Raw genomic sequence first — 14299 nt, 5'->3', positions numbered from 1 at the left:
TGTCAGTCTGGCTCAGGTTAAACTCTTTGTGAAACATGAACAAACACAGAACTTTCTTTTATTTTCCAGTTTGACAGTCAGTTATGACGGAAAAAGAACCTAAATAAACTACTTTAACTTAGATTTTCTTTAGGCTTTATTACGTGGTATCGGATCGGTGCATAAACTCCAGTACTTCCCAATACCGATACCAGCGTTTAAGGCAGTATCGGAGCTGGATACTGCTATCGGTATCGGAACATCTCTATTTATGCCGAGCATCCATTTTCTCAAACCCTGTGTGTTTCACCTCCAAACTGCAGGCCTACATCCGTGTGCTGGACATGAATGAGCATCGTCCCGTCTTCCTGAAGACGCTGTACGAGGTGAGAGATGAGTGATAATGAAATCATGCCCAAAAGGGAATTCTTTACAGATAATTATGGGAATGTCAGAGATACAACCAGGTGTGAAAAGCACCAAAGTACTGGGCAAGCACAAAAAATCATACCAGGATTTCTCAAACTTTTCCCCCATTGGAAGCTGAAAAAAGAGAGACAAACATGTCTCTGGTTAACAGTAAATCTAATAGCAACATGATATTTGTCATATTTTGGATTTGCACTGACATTTTGGATTAACTTGTTTTTATTTCATTCTTTGCTTCACTTCTTTGGATTTTGTTTTTTGAACCATGTTTATTTCACACGTCATCAATGTATCATTAAGCACAATCTCATAAGGTACAATGATCATATATAAGCCGCGTGAAATGGGGAACCCCAAATAAGATACTAAAAGCTTTTCGGAGGGGGCCCGATAACGATAAACAACAACAGACAATATACAATCCAAAAACTCAATTTACCAGAAACTCAAAATAGACAATAGAAAATACAACAAAAATACAGACATACTTAAACTAACATAGACAAATACTACAAACAGACAGACGATCCCAGCACAAACTATAGCATTTAAAGAATAATCAACAATCATATGTTTTGAGCAATTCTCCCTTGAGACTTTTCTTGAAGATGGAGACAGAATACGACACTTTCAAGTTTTCCTCAAGCTCGTTCCAAATCGGCGGTCCCCTACAAACTAAGCCATACCACTTGAACAACTTCCGCCATTTCCTCCTGTGTTCCCGTGTGTTTTCAGGTGAGAGTTCCTGAGGACACGTCCCCCTGGAAGGACATCCTGCAGCTCAGCGCGCAGGACGCCGACACCAACAGCAAACTGGTGTACTCCATCCACAGCAGCCTCCATCCGGACAGCACCAAATTCTTCCATCTGGACCCAAAGAGTGGAATCCTGGTGATGACGGAGGAGCTCGACTACGAGAGGATCTCTGTTCATACGCTCATCGTCATGGTAATGACACAGTTATCTCAGTGGAGTACAGTAGTGTATTTTGATGAAACAGGACATAGTGTAGAACAGTTAGAGACAAGATATGACAGAATAGACCCCAATACATCTCAATTATCAATGTTAACATTTATAGAACAATTGTTTGAGCTAATAATAAATTATCATAATAAGCTTGATCTGTATTGCACCATTCTACAAATAGCTTTATGTTTACATTTATTTATGATTATTTATTTATTTTGTTCTCATATTAATTTCATGTTTTTAACTATTTCAGCACTAAACATACTCTGGTCAATGTTTGTTGTGCTCTATAAATACACCAACTTAACATATAGAGAAAACCACTAAACTAACGAGCAGACAGTTCAAACAATTTTTAAAAGGTATTTCTTTTTAATGTAGGACAACTCAGACATGACAAATGGGTCAGGTATAGCTTTGTCACCAGGCATTTTCAGCTATTTCATTTGATATTTAAATGGTTTATGTAGCGTAAGAAGTGGGAGGATGTTTACAGCCTCCAAAAATACACTACATCCTTCAAAAGAAATGTCAAATTTACATTTTGGCGTATCATTTGACAGTGACATAGTTGATTTTAAATGTGCTCTGCAAATAAGTTCAACTCTACTTGACTTTAGATGAATTTGAAAGAAAGAGCAGAACATTTAAACAAGAAAAATACTATTTCAAATGTGCCTGGGAGATTAAAACACATATGGCACACACATAGATGAAATGCAGTAAAAAAAAAAAAAGCATCAATAAGCAAAACTGGTGCAATACTCATTATTTAATTATTTCTTATTATGTTTCTTCCAGCAGTTATCTCTGTAACAGCTCTCATATTCTCGACAGACACTTTAACATTTCTTTGCTCCTCCTCAGGTGCGTGACCAGGAGATCCCAGTGAAGAGGAACTTTGTGAAGGTGGTGGTTCATGTGGAGGACTGTAACGACCACTCGCCAACTTTCCTTAGCCCCCGCTACGAGGCCAGCATCTCCAACCTGGCCCCTACAGGCTCCGAGGTGGTCCGGGTCAAGGCTCTGGACAGGGACATGGGCAGCAATGCCGACATCAGCTACTCTCTTAACTCCGGTGATCAGAAAAAAAACTTTTTTTAATCTTTTATTTATGTTGCTCCTTTTTAGCTTCAATCTCCTTTACATTTATTCAGTTACACATATTCACACCTGGGAGCTGCCACCATTTTCTAATGTAGACCTCCGGGAGCTACCCTGTACAGCTACAGCCTTTAGATGTCTCGAAGTCTTAGCAGAGGGTTCAAGTGTACACTGATGCAGAATGATGTCTGGGGAAAGAAAGTGTTTCTCAATCGCCTTCCCAGCCATGATTTTCTGTTTGGGATTAGATTTTAAACCTACTGATCTCAGTCCTTCTCTTGTCTTTTATCGTTTTATGGCCTCTGTGTTTACTTCCCACATCACACATTACGCTGAAACATCTTCACCTTCTGAGAGATTTGTGAAACAGCCAAACCCGACAACTTGCTTTCTCTTGCAAAAGTATATAATTAATTCAAGGGATATTGCTGATCATGTATGTATGATCAAAGCAGTTGGCAATGACCCCGACTGCTGCAGCGGAACACATTGTGAATGCACAGTGTATTTCACACAGCAAAGAACATCCATCTTAACAACTAATACTGACCCTGATTCCACCTTCAACACTATTTTTTTCCCTTATAACTAGAGGAAAAAAATGTTCAATAGGGCATGATGAATGTAAGTTATTGCAGAGCAGTTTCTCTTATTTAAATAAAATAAGTACTTTCAAACCAGTAGGAATATTGCTCAGTGCAGTAGAATCAAGAAAATTGCACTTGTAAATAAAAATCTTTTGTAGCCCAGTTGAGTGAAGTAATCTGAAACTATTGTCGGATTAATAATATTTAAATAGTTTTAAGGAAATAATTCAACATTTTCCCTTTGTTGCCTAGCGCCAGAGTTGTTTAATCTGTACAAAAACTGTAAAAACGACAATTTAGAATTTCACGAGCTTAATGTTCTTGGCCAGTAGCAGTGATTTCCAAACCACATTAGCCTATTTGGATGGGTGGATGGATGGATGGATGGGTGGATGGATGGATAGATAGCTAGATAATAAGAGAATAATTGATCAATTACTTGTTAAATGTTTTGTAATATTAACAGATATATACAGTATATAAGTAAGAGATTAAATCAAATAAAGTGGTGGACTCAACACTGCATAAAAACCTAAAAAAGAAAAGCATAAAAGAATCCGCAACATTTCAGTTATAGACCTTTTAAGTCTATGACAAAAGGTCTATGACTAAAATATGGTGTACAATGATACGAATTATAACATTTTGTAGTAGTTAATCATGTATAAAACATAATTTCCTTTCTCCCTGCAGGGAATATCAACAACTTATTCTCCATTGATCCGGAGCTGGGCTCCATCAGTGTGTCCAAACCTTTGGACCTTCAACCTCAGGACCAGTTCCACTTGACAGTAAAGGCCACTGACCAGGGCTTCCCTCAGCGCAGTGACCTCTGCTCAGTCCACGTCCACGTCCGCATCTCCAACCGAACCCCACCCACCTTCCCCTCGGATGAATACCTAACAGAGATCAGTGAATTAAGCACCCTTGGAACACCAGTGGTCACCATCTCAGCCTCCAGCCCTGCTGCAGTGCATTATGGGATAGAAAGTGGCAACCCAAATGAAACATTTCATATCAACCCCTACACTGGGTTGATTTCGATCCAAAAGCATCTTGATTTTGAAAACTTTGCCTCTTACAAGCTCAAAGTTACAGCTTCCACCACGGCTGGAGCCTCGTCCAATACTGTCGTTTACGTCTACGTGATTGACAAGAATGACAACGCTCCTGTTTTTCAGCAGCGGCAGTACCTGGGGCAAATAAGCGAGTCAGCTCACATCAATAGCATGGTTATGGGAGAAAGAAACACCCCTCTGGTTATCCAGGCTTCAGATGCAGACAAAGATTCAAATTCTCTGCTTGTCTATGAGATCCTCGAACAGGAGGCCCTAAACATCTTCAAGATAGACTCAAGTATGGGCACCATCTCTTTAATTTCACCAGTGGATTTTGAAGCCAAGGCCGAGTATCACTTCACCGTGCAGGTAAAGGACTCGGGGGAGCCATCGCTGTGTGCGACGGAGCCTGCCAAAGTCACTGTTCGCGTCCTGGACCTAAATGACTGCCCGCCACATTTCTCCACCCCTGTGTACGAGCCATCCATCATCTTCCCAGCTGTCAGAGATGCAGAGGTCGTGCACGTCATGGCCCATGACGCAGACTCAGCAGTCTCATACAGCATCACCGAGGGGAATCTTCACAATGCCTTTTCAATTCATCCCAATACTGGAGTCATTAGCGTTAGCAATGTGTCTGAATTCAGGCCATTTTACCAACTAGTTGTCAAAGCCTCGGACGGCCTCTACAAAGACTCAGCTACCGTCAAAGTAAACATGACAAACCTAACAGCCAGCGATCTTGGATTTGAGCAGAAAGTGTATTCAGCAAGCGTTACAGAAAACCTAAAGACAGTCAAAATGTTGGTGGCACTCAAAGCCAAAGGGTGTTTTTTAAATGAGCCTCTTTTGTATTCTGTGGTAAACCCAATGGGAAAGTTTGTAATTTCCCAGACATCAGGCGTTCTTGAAACAACAGGTATCCCTTTTGACCGAGAGGAACAAGATGTTTATGATGTAGTTGTGAAAGTAGAAGACCTGAGAACACCAGCTAGGACTGCTACCACCCAGGTCAAGGTTTTTATAGATGATGTCAATGACAACTCTCCGCAGTTTCTGAACTTGCCTTTTTCAATGATGATTTCTGAAACCTCTGAACCAGGGGATGTTTTATATCAAGCAACTGCAATCGACCGAGATCTGGGAGAGAATGGTTCCATCATGTACTCACTGGAGGAGGATTACGACCTCTTCAGGATAGATCCTGATGTAGGCGATGTGTCCCTTCAAAGGCCTCTTGACTTCGAAGCTCTGAATAAGTATGTGTTGACAATCATGGCTATAGATGACGGTGAGCCAAGTCACAGCACAATGGCACAACTCAGTATTCAAGTGAGAAATCAAACCAACCCAGTTTTCCAGACCCTTCTGTATCCGCTGAAAGTCCCCGAAAATGTCCCCCCGTTCACCACCATCTTACACGTGCAGGCCAGGAATCCAGAGGGCTATCGGCTCATCTACAATCTTGAAGAGGAAAACGCCTCACAACACTTTCACATTGATTTCAAAACTGGTGTGTTGACCGTCACCAACCCACTCGACTACGAGAGCCAAACCATGCATGTGTTGACAGTTCGTGCTACTGATTCTGTGACCGGCGCTTTCTCTGTGGCCTCCATTGAAATAGAAGTAGAGGATGCGAACGATAACACACCAGTTTTCTCAAAGCCATCTTACACTGCGACCATTGTTGAGGGTTTCCCAATCAGCACCTCTGTTCTACAACTTTCTGCCTCTGATAGAGACTCTGGCAGAAATAAAGATCTTACCTTCCAGATTGTGAAAACGGAGAGGAACGAGACTGATTTCTTTGAGATAGACCCTCATAGCGGGTTGATTGTCACAAAACAGGTGCTGGACCACGAAAAGACAAATCACTTTAATTTCAAAGTCCGAGCCACTGACAATGGTACCGTTCCTCTTAGTAGTGAAGCCCATGTCTTCATAAATATCACAGATGTCAATGACAACCCACCAGACTTTGTCACCTCCCAGTATGACGTGGCACTGGATGAAATGGCAAAGTGTGGTCACATAGTCATCAAAATCCAAGCTTCAGATCCGGACACTGAGGACCTGAATAACCTGAAGTACAAAATCCTCTCAGGGAACGAAGGCCACTACTTCAACATCAATGAATCCTCAGGAATCCTCTCTTTTTCTAATGTTTGTAAAAGGAATCTGGATCCTTACTATAACCTGACAGTGGCTGTGTCTGACGGAGTGTTTCAGAAAACAGCACCAGTCAATATTGACATGATACACAGCAACAGGCATAGTCCACACTTCAAGCAGAGCATCTACGAAGCCGAGCTGGCTGAAAATGCAGAGGCAGGAACTCGGGTGATCCGATTAGCGGCCATTGACCCTGACGACGGGCCATATGGCAGTGTTGACTACACCATCATAAACAAATTTGCTGATGAGAAGTTTGCCATCGACACTGATGGGCAGATTGTTACAACACAACCACTGGACAGAGAGAACCCTGCCCAGAGAGTCATAGCTATCAAAGTGATGGCTAAAGATGGCGGCGGAAGAGTGGCCTTTTGCACAGTCAAGATTATTCTCACAGATGAGAATGACAACGTTCCTCAGTTTAAAGCATCGGAGTACCAAGTTTCAATTCAGTCAACTGTAAATAAAGGCTCCCCTGTCATTCAAATCATGGCTTATGATGCAGATGATGGCAAAAATGCAGATGTCACCTACACAGTAGATGACGCCGAAGAGGTGACCGAAGACATTATCGAGATCAACCCTTTCACCGGAGTCGTGAGTGTCAAAGAGAGCCTCGTTGGCATGGAGAACAAGATTTTCAACTTCAAAGTCAAAGCTCGCGATGGCAGCCTTCCTTTCTATAACTCCACAGTCCCTGTTCAGCTCAAAGTGGTTCCTCCTGAGGTTCCTCTTCCGAAGTTCTCAGAGCCTCTCTACACCTTCTCAGCTGCAGAGGACATCCCCATCGGGACAGAGGTAGGCTCCGTGAGGGCGGACTCTGACATGCCACTTATTTACAGCCTGGTGAACGGGAACACTGTGGAAAGCAACAAAGACAAAGTGTTCAGTTTGGACAAAGAAAGTGGAACATTGCTGTTGCAGAAGACTATGGATCACGAAAAGACAAAATGGTATCAGATAGATGTGATCGCTAAGGGGAGCCACAACGGTACTGATGTTGCGTCACTGGTGTCGGTCAGCATTCAGGTCCAAGATGTGAATGATAACCAGCCGGTGTTTGATGCAAACCCATACAGGGCCTTCCTGGCCGAGAACATGCCTGCTGGAACCACTGTTATTCAGGTGAGAAATTTAAGTTTTTTTTTTTTTTTTTTAAATCTTTAAAAACACAAACTGGAATCACTGTGGACAGAACAAGTACTTTTTAGTTGATGTAAAAGGCATTTAAAATGTGTTTCCCATACTAGTTTAAAAGCAATTTAGCCCTAAGTTAAGCCTAACAACACTACTTGGGTTTAAGCTGCATTCACATCATATTGTTGGTCAGTCAGTAGGGAAAAACATTCATGTCAGCCTCCTAGTTGTGATTCCAAGTCTGAGATATCAGGAATTTCTTCCACTTGGTGAAAAACCTACAGAAGTCTCAAAAAACAGTGGCAAATTGGCTGTGAAGACACCATTGCTCAAATAAAGTCCAACATTAACACTTTTTCTGTTGATTAAGCAAATCGATTAAGCAACATAAAAGAACTTGATCTTGTTTGTATCTGTTTCACTTGTTAACAACTGCTACAGATAGGTAGCTCAATAAAAAATGCCACATATCTGGTGGACAGCAATATGGGTATCCATCTCAGCCCTGTAAGACCCTTGCTTGCAAAATTACTTTGTTTTAAATCTGTAAATGTCTTATTTTAAAGACTGCATTTACATAGTCAGTGGGCCCTACTGTCCTTTTATTATGATAATTTGAGAGCACAATAGACTAGCCAGACAGTTAGAATAGTTGCTAAATTGGAATGATGGGAATTTTTCATGTTTTGGTTCTGATATTGCATGACTGCAGCTTTTTCCTAGTTTTATCCGAATGCTTTAGCCTAAGTCAGACAAGTGCTAAACTCGGCTTAAAACACCACGGACCAATATTTCTACTGAAAGCACAGAGAAGAAAGTGATCTTCTCCTCTAACCCACAGTAAGACAGCAACTAGCTCATTTCCTAAAATGTCAACACACCTCTTTAAAATGCTGATTTTGACTTGCAGGTGACCGCCAATGATCCGGACACAGACACCAACGGTCTGGTGACCTACAGCTTGGAGTCTCTACCCGATGACACGGCGGCAGATATCACCGAGGTATTCTCCATCGACGGAGAGAGCGGGTGGATCACGACCCTACGGGAGACGGACTGTGAGGCGACCAGGGTGTACAGGTTCAAGGTGTTGGCTGCAGACCACGGCGGAGACGTCAAGATGTCGTCCAGCGTCCTGGTGGAGGTGACCGTGACGGACGAGAACGACAACCCGCCAAAGTTCTCCGATGACGTGTACCGGGGCTCAGTGGTGGAGAACAGCAGCCCCGGGGAAGTCATTGTCTCCATGACGACCACAGATGCCGACGTGTCACTGGAGAACCGCCTTGTGACGTGTTACATCACAGGTGAGTGCGTCTAAATGTGTATTTATGAGTGTGTGATGTTCCCTTGTGTTTTTCTCTGTGTGTGTGTGTGTGTGTCACACTTGTGTTTTATCAGCCAAATTACCCCGTTTGCTACACTGTGTGATTCATCAAGACAATGAGGTGAAATTAAATCTCAAGACGCATCTGTCTTGTCAAGTAGACAAGACAAATGCCCCGCAGCTAACAACAAAAACAAAGACAGGAATTAATGGAAATCCTCCATTTTCCTCCACACAGTTAAAGCCGGCTGTTTTTTAAAGGAGCTCGTTGTCACTTTGGAAAGAGCAACTGAGGAACATTTGCACTGAGATTATCTCTAAATGGTAGGGCTTGTCTGATGCTGACACCGGCTTGTCGAAAAGAAACCCACACAAACCACCAGTGTGATTAATGTGATGGTTTTACTCATTCAGTATTTGTCTACAACGGAGCTGCTTCCCACAGCAAAATCAAAAGTGCATTACTTTGATTTTTAGTGCTTTTTCATCAGCCTGGATTTTAGAAACACTGAGATCTGGACCTGTCACACAATACTACATTTGACTAACCAGTCCAAAAAACTCTAAGTTTTTTTTTTCTTTTTTTCTTTTTACATTTCATTCATTCTTTTAACTTTTCAATTACGTTCACATTCAGGATTTTCTCTCACTACATGATGATCTGAATGTTGTTTCAAAAATGTCTCCAAACAGCAAAAATGCACATTTGAGAACAATGAGTCTAAATAATACCAACATTTGAAAAAAAAAAATTTCTTTGACCTGTTTGAACTGTATGAAGAAGCATCAAAATTTGATGCATGTTAATATTATACTATATTTGTTGGAACAATTGTCCTGATGATCTGTTATAACCATGCAGATTTTCAAACTTTTCTATTTCTTATTTTCATTTTGGTGATCTAAATGATGCGAAGAGTAAGATAATGATTAGACAGACAGATAGATTGATAGATCATTTCAATGTTACAGCAGCAGTTTACCACACTGAACAAAGAAAAGTGTCAATTATCAATCAGACATCACAATTACTTATACATGTCCCTACATGCGTTGATTTTTTTCCGGGATACACCCATCACTCATGGTGCTGCAGGTTGTTTATGTAGAGTAGCACTCAATTAGTATTTTGTCACTGCCAAAGAACACCAGCGTCTCAGTTCAGCACTTCAGACCTGTGTGGCAACTTTTGACAGCTGTAACAAATTAAAATGGTTTCCTTCTTGAGGTTGAAGCATTAGAAAGCTTCTACAGCAGCTCCATCAGCCTGGCAGACAGGTGGTTGACTGCGTTCTGCTGTAACATGCAGACCGATGGCCATATTCACCTGCCTGTGAACTGTGAAAAAACGTTTTCATCTCAAAGTTTGCAAGGCAAGGCAAGGCAGCTTTATTTGTATAGCACATTTCAGCAACAGGGCAATTCACAGTGCTTTACATAAAACATTAAAGAGCAGTTAAGAAAGAGAAGAAACCATAAAATGCAAAGTACCCAGGTGAGTCAGTCCTAATGTTGACACAGAAACTGAGATAAAAAAAAACATCTAACAAGAAAACAGAAATTATTGAATTATTCATCAGGAAAAACATGGCAGCTGTACTTAATCTCAAAGCTTTTGTTATAAGAAAACTGAATTTTAAAAAACGCCATATTACTCAGAGGGTGATAGAACTATAGAGAGATAAAATAATGGAAGCAAAAGCTGACAGCAAACAGGACAACCAATAAAAAACTTAGTGAAAAGCAATATCAGTGCTAGAATTATGCAAATATTACTGTCACAGCCTCATCAGTTAGAACGGCGGAACTATACACACACACACACACACACACACACGGCATGCATCAAACGCTAGCCTAGGTGTGTGGGTAATGAAATTCACGCGCACAGGAAAGGCGAAAACACGTCAGGCAATCCAAAAAAGTCCACTATGGACGGCATAAACAACGGCGAAGGCAATCGCTCGCTCCATCATATGTCTGCGTGGTGGTGGGTATGACCATATGTGGCCAATGATTACTTCTGTTTTTGTTGTGCACAGGACAGATAAAGAACCTTAAAGGTCCCATGACATGGTGCTCTTTGGATGCTTTTACATAGACATTAGTGATCCCTTAATACTGTATCTGAAGTCTCTTTTATATAGACCTTAGTGGTCCCCTAATACTGTATCTGAAGTCTCTTTTATATAGACCTTAGTTGTCCCCTAATACTGTATCTGAAGTCTCTTTTATATAGGCCTTAGTGGTCCCCTAATACTGTATCTGAAGTCTATTTTATATAGACCTTAGTTGTCCCCTGATACTGTATCTGAAGTCTCTTTTATATAGACCTTAGTGGTCCCCTAATACTGTATCTGAAGTCTCTTTTATATAGACCTTAGTGGTCCCCTAATACTGTATCTGAAGTCTATTTTATATAGACCTTAGTTGTCCCCTAATACTGTATCTGAAGTCTCTTTTATATAGACCTTAGTGGTCCCCTAATACTGTATCTGAAGTCTCTTTTATATAGACCTTAGTGGTCCCCTAATACTGTATCTGAAGTCTCTTATATAGACCTTAGTGGTCCCCTAATACTGTATCTGAAGTATCTTTTATATAGACCTTAGTGGTCCCCTAATACTGTATCTGAAGTCTCTCTTATATAGACCTTAGTGGTCCCCTAATACTGTATCTGAAGTATCTTTTAAATAGACCTTAGTGATCCCCTAATACTGTATCTGAAGTCTCTTTTATATAGACCTTAGTGGTCCCCTAATACTGTATCTGAAGTCTCTTTTATATAGACCTTAGTGGTCCCCTAATACTGTATCTGAAGTCTCTTTTATATAGACCTTAGTGGTCCCCTAATACTGTATCTGAAGTCTCTGTTATATAGACCTTAGTGGTCCCCTAATACTGTATCTGAAGTCTCTTTTATATAGACCTTAGTGGTCCCCTAATACTGTATCTGAAGTATTTTTTATATAGGCCTTAGTGGTCCCCTAATACTGTATCTGAAGTCTCTTTTATATAGACCTTAGTGGTCCCCTAATACTGCGTCTGAAGTCTCTTTCCCGAAATTCAGCCTTGGTGCAGAATTACAGCCACTAGAGCCAGTCCCACAATGACCTTTCCTTAGGATGTACCATTTCTGCTCCTGTAGCTATTGAGGAGGAGAGAGGGAGGGCAAGGTGGAGGGTGGGGGTGTGGCCTTGACCAACTGCCAGTTTGCTCATTTGAAAGCCATGATGTCTCTCTCTCTCTCATGGGTGGGCCAAATTCTCTGGGCGGGCAAAGCAGAGAAAGGGGAGGTAACCTTTCCCCTTATGACCTCATAAGAAGAAGATTCCAGATCAGCCCATCTGAGCTTTCATTTTCTCAAAGACAGAGCAGGATACCCAGGGCTCGGTTTGCACCTATCACCATTTCTAGCCACTGGGGGACCATAGACAGGCTGGGGGAACGCATATTAATGTTAAAAAAAAAACTCTTAAAGTGAAATTTTCATGCCATGGGACCTTTAAATCTCGAACCTATCTTAAAGTGCTCATATTGTGCTTTTTGGCTTTTCCCCTTTCCTTTATTGTGTTATATATCCTTTTTGTGCACGTTATAGGTTTACAAAGTGAAAAAGCCCAAAGTCCCCCCCAAAGGGACTTACCATCTCCAACAGAAAACACTGTTCACAAACTGCTCCAAACAGCTCTATTGTGGTCCAGCCTTTACTTCAGAGACAAACGTGGTCACTTTGTAACACACGTTATAATGCTCGCCTAGCTGCTAGCATGGCACGCCCTCATACTCTGCTTCTGACTGGCTAGTAGTCCTTACCTAGGTACTGTGCATGTGCGACTCCCAACAAAGATGGAACAGAAGTGCGATGCCTCACTCTGTAGCTAACACAGAGAGCTCAACACACAGGGTGAAAAGAGGAGCTGCAGCAATGTGCAGTACAACAAAAATATGGTGTTTTTTGAAAATTAAACCATGTAAACCTATTCTGATATAACCTCTAAATACAATTATGAACTTGAAAATAAGCATAATATGAGCACGTTAAATCACACTGAGGCAGCTTTATGCCACCGTTATTTGGTTCATTGTAACCAAAGCAAAGCCGGTGTAATGGCAGATCTTCTTCTTTAGGCAGTATTGCAGAATCTCTGTGTAAAAGAGGCTCCTGATCCACAGACAAAATACACAAGACATGACCTCAGTATCATGCGTTGGGATGGTAGCTACAGCCCGCTAATGTGTCATTTTATCCCACTAACTGTGAAAAAATTTTGTGATCGTTAGGAGCTGAAAATCGGAATAAAAAAATCGCGATCAAAATGTGATTCATTTCACAGCCCTTTAGGAGAAACTATCGTTCTAGTAACTCCATTCTTCATCCCACATGCAGATGGGGACCCTATGGGCCAGTTCGCCATCATCCAGGAGGACGAAGGCGAGTGGGGTTTGATTGCGAAGGAAGCTCTGGACAGAGAGATCAAAGACCGGTACACACTCAAAGTCACGGCCACTGATGGGAAGTCTGAGGCTCCGGTGATCGTGGAGGTCCACGTGCTGGACATCAACGACAACAGTCCACTGTGTGATCAGGTGAGGAAGGACATGAAGTACTTCACCCTTTTCATTTACATAATATTCATCAAATTCACACTGTCCTCATCTACAGGCACATGCACACATAGACAACAAAGGGGGCTTGAGCATCTGTAGTTCTCTTTTTCTGGGGAGCTTCTTTTTTTTTTTTTTTTTAACCCTCCTGTTTTCCTCGGGTCAAATTTGACCCATTTTCAAAACTTTTCCACATCAGAAATTTGGGTTAATAGTCTGTCTGTACATGTCTCTTCTCATCTCAGGCTTGTCAGACACACTCCCACCTGGGAGATGCTTAGTAACAGTTAGCAGACATTCCTTTAACAGTACCAATAATGTTTCTCAGTATATTAAGACTTTTGTATTTACAAGTGACAATGCCCCCTGCCCACCCCCGCAGTGCCTCCTTAAACCTTCACTAATAAAGAATCGTATTAGTTTAAGAGTTTTAGTGCAGGATCTGTATTGTAATAACTGTCTTGAAATCATTTGTTAGGTTGTAATTAGAAAATAATTCCTTCCTAACTATAATCCTCCTCATGTACTCACATTTTTCAACGTTCTTTTATCGTTCTACCTTTAAAATTTAAAAAAAATAAAAATAAATTCAATGAAAGTAGTGAACTGATCTTCTATTTTACTTGTGAAGAGCGTTGGATGGAACCATCCAAGTAATTTTTTTTTTTTTTGGTTGAAAGAAAACCCAAATTTCTGATATAGAAGCTTTTTGAAAATGGGTCAAATTTGACACGAAGGACAACAGGAGGGTTAATGCATTCATATTCTATTCTGCAGCACCAACACACAACCAAAAACATGTCAATATCAATTCTGAAAGGAATGTCTCTGCACACCAAATCACTAATGTAGCACTGTATGGATTCTGTGAGGTATAAACAGAGATTGCTTTTTTTCCTAACCAGCCATATGAGCTGTGC

At 41.2% G+C, this 14299-nt stretch overlaps 1 protein-coding gene across 1 annotated transcript in view; it reads left to right on the top strand.

The window, feature by feature from the left end:
* Positions 1 to 14299, top strand: part of fat2 (FAT atypical cadherin 2) — a 128071-nt gene that overhangs the window by 47305 nt on the left and 66467 nt on the right. Inside the window, exons 8-13 of the mRNA XM_028590185.1 lie at positions 303 to 365; positions 1144 to 1356; positions 2248 to 2458; positions 3765 to 7432; positions 8355 to 8751; positions 13162 to 13361. Coding sequence (XP_028445986.1) covers positions 303 to 365; positions 1144 to 1356; positions 2248 to 2458; positions 3765 to 7432; positions 8355 to 8751; positions 13162 to 13361 — 4752 coding nt within the window. The remainder of the gene's footprint in view (positions 1 to 302; positions 366 to 1143; positions 1357 to 2247; positions 2459 to 3764; positions 7433 to 8354; positions 8752 to 13161; positions 13362 to 14299) is intronic.

Source organism: Perca flavescens, chromosome 10 (assembly GCF_004354835.1).
Source record: "Perca flavescens isolate YP-PL-M2 chromosome 10, PFLA_1.0, whole genome shotgun sequence".
Classification (NCBI taxonomy): domain Eukaryota; kingdom Metazoa; phylum Chordata; class Actinopteri; order Perciformes; family Percidae; genus Perca; species Perca flavescens.
Note: the sequence above shows the minus strand (reverse complement) of the source record. Positions and strands in the feature narration are given on the sequence as shown.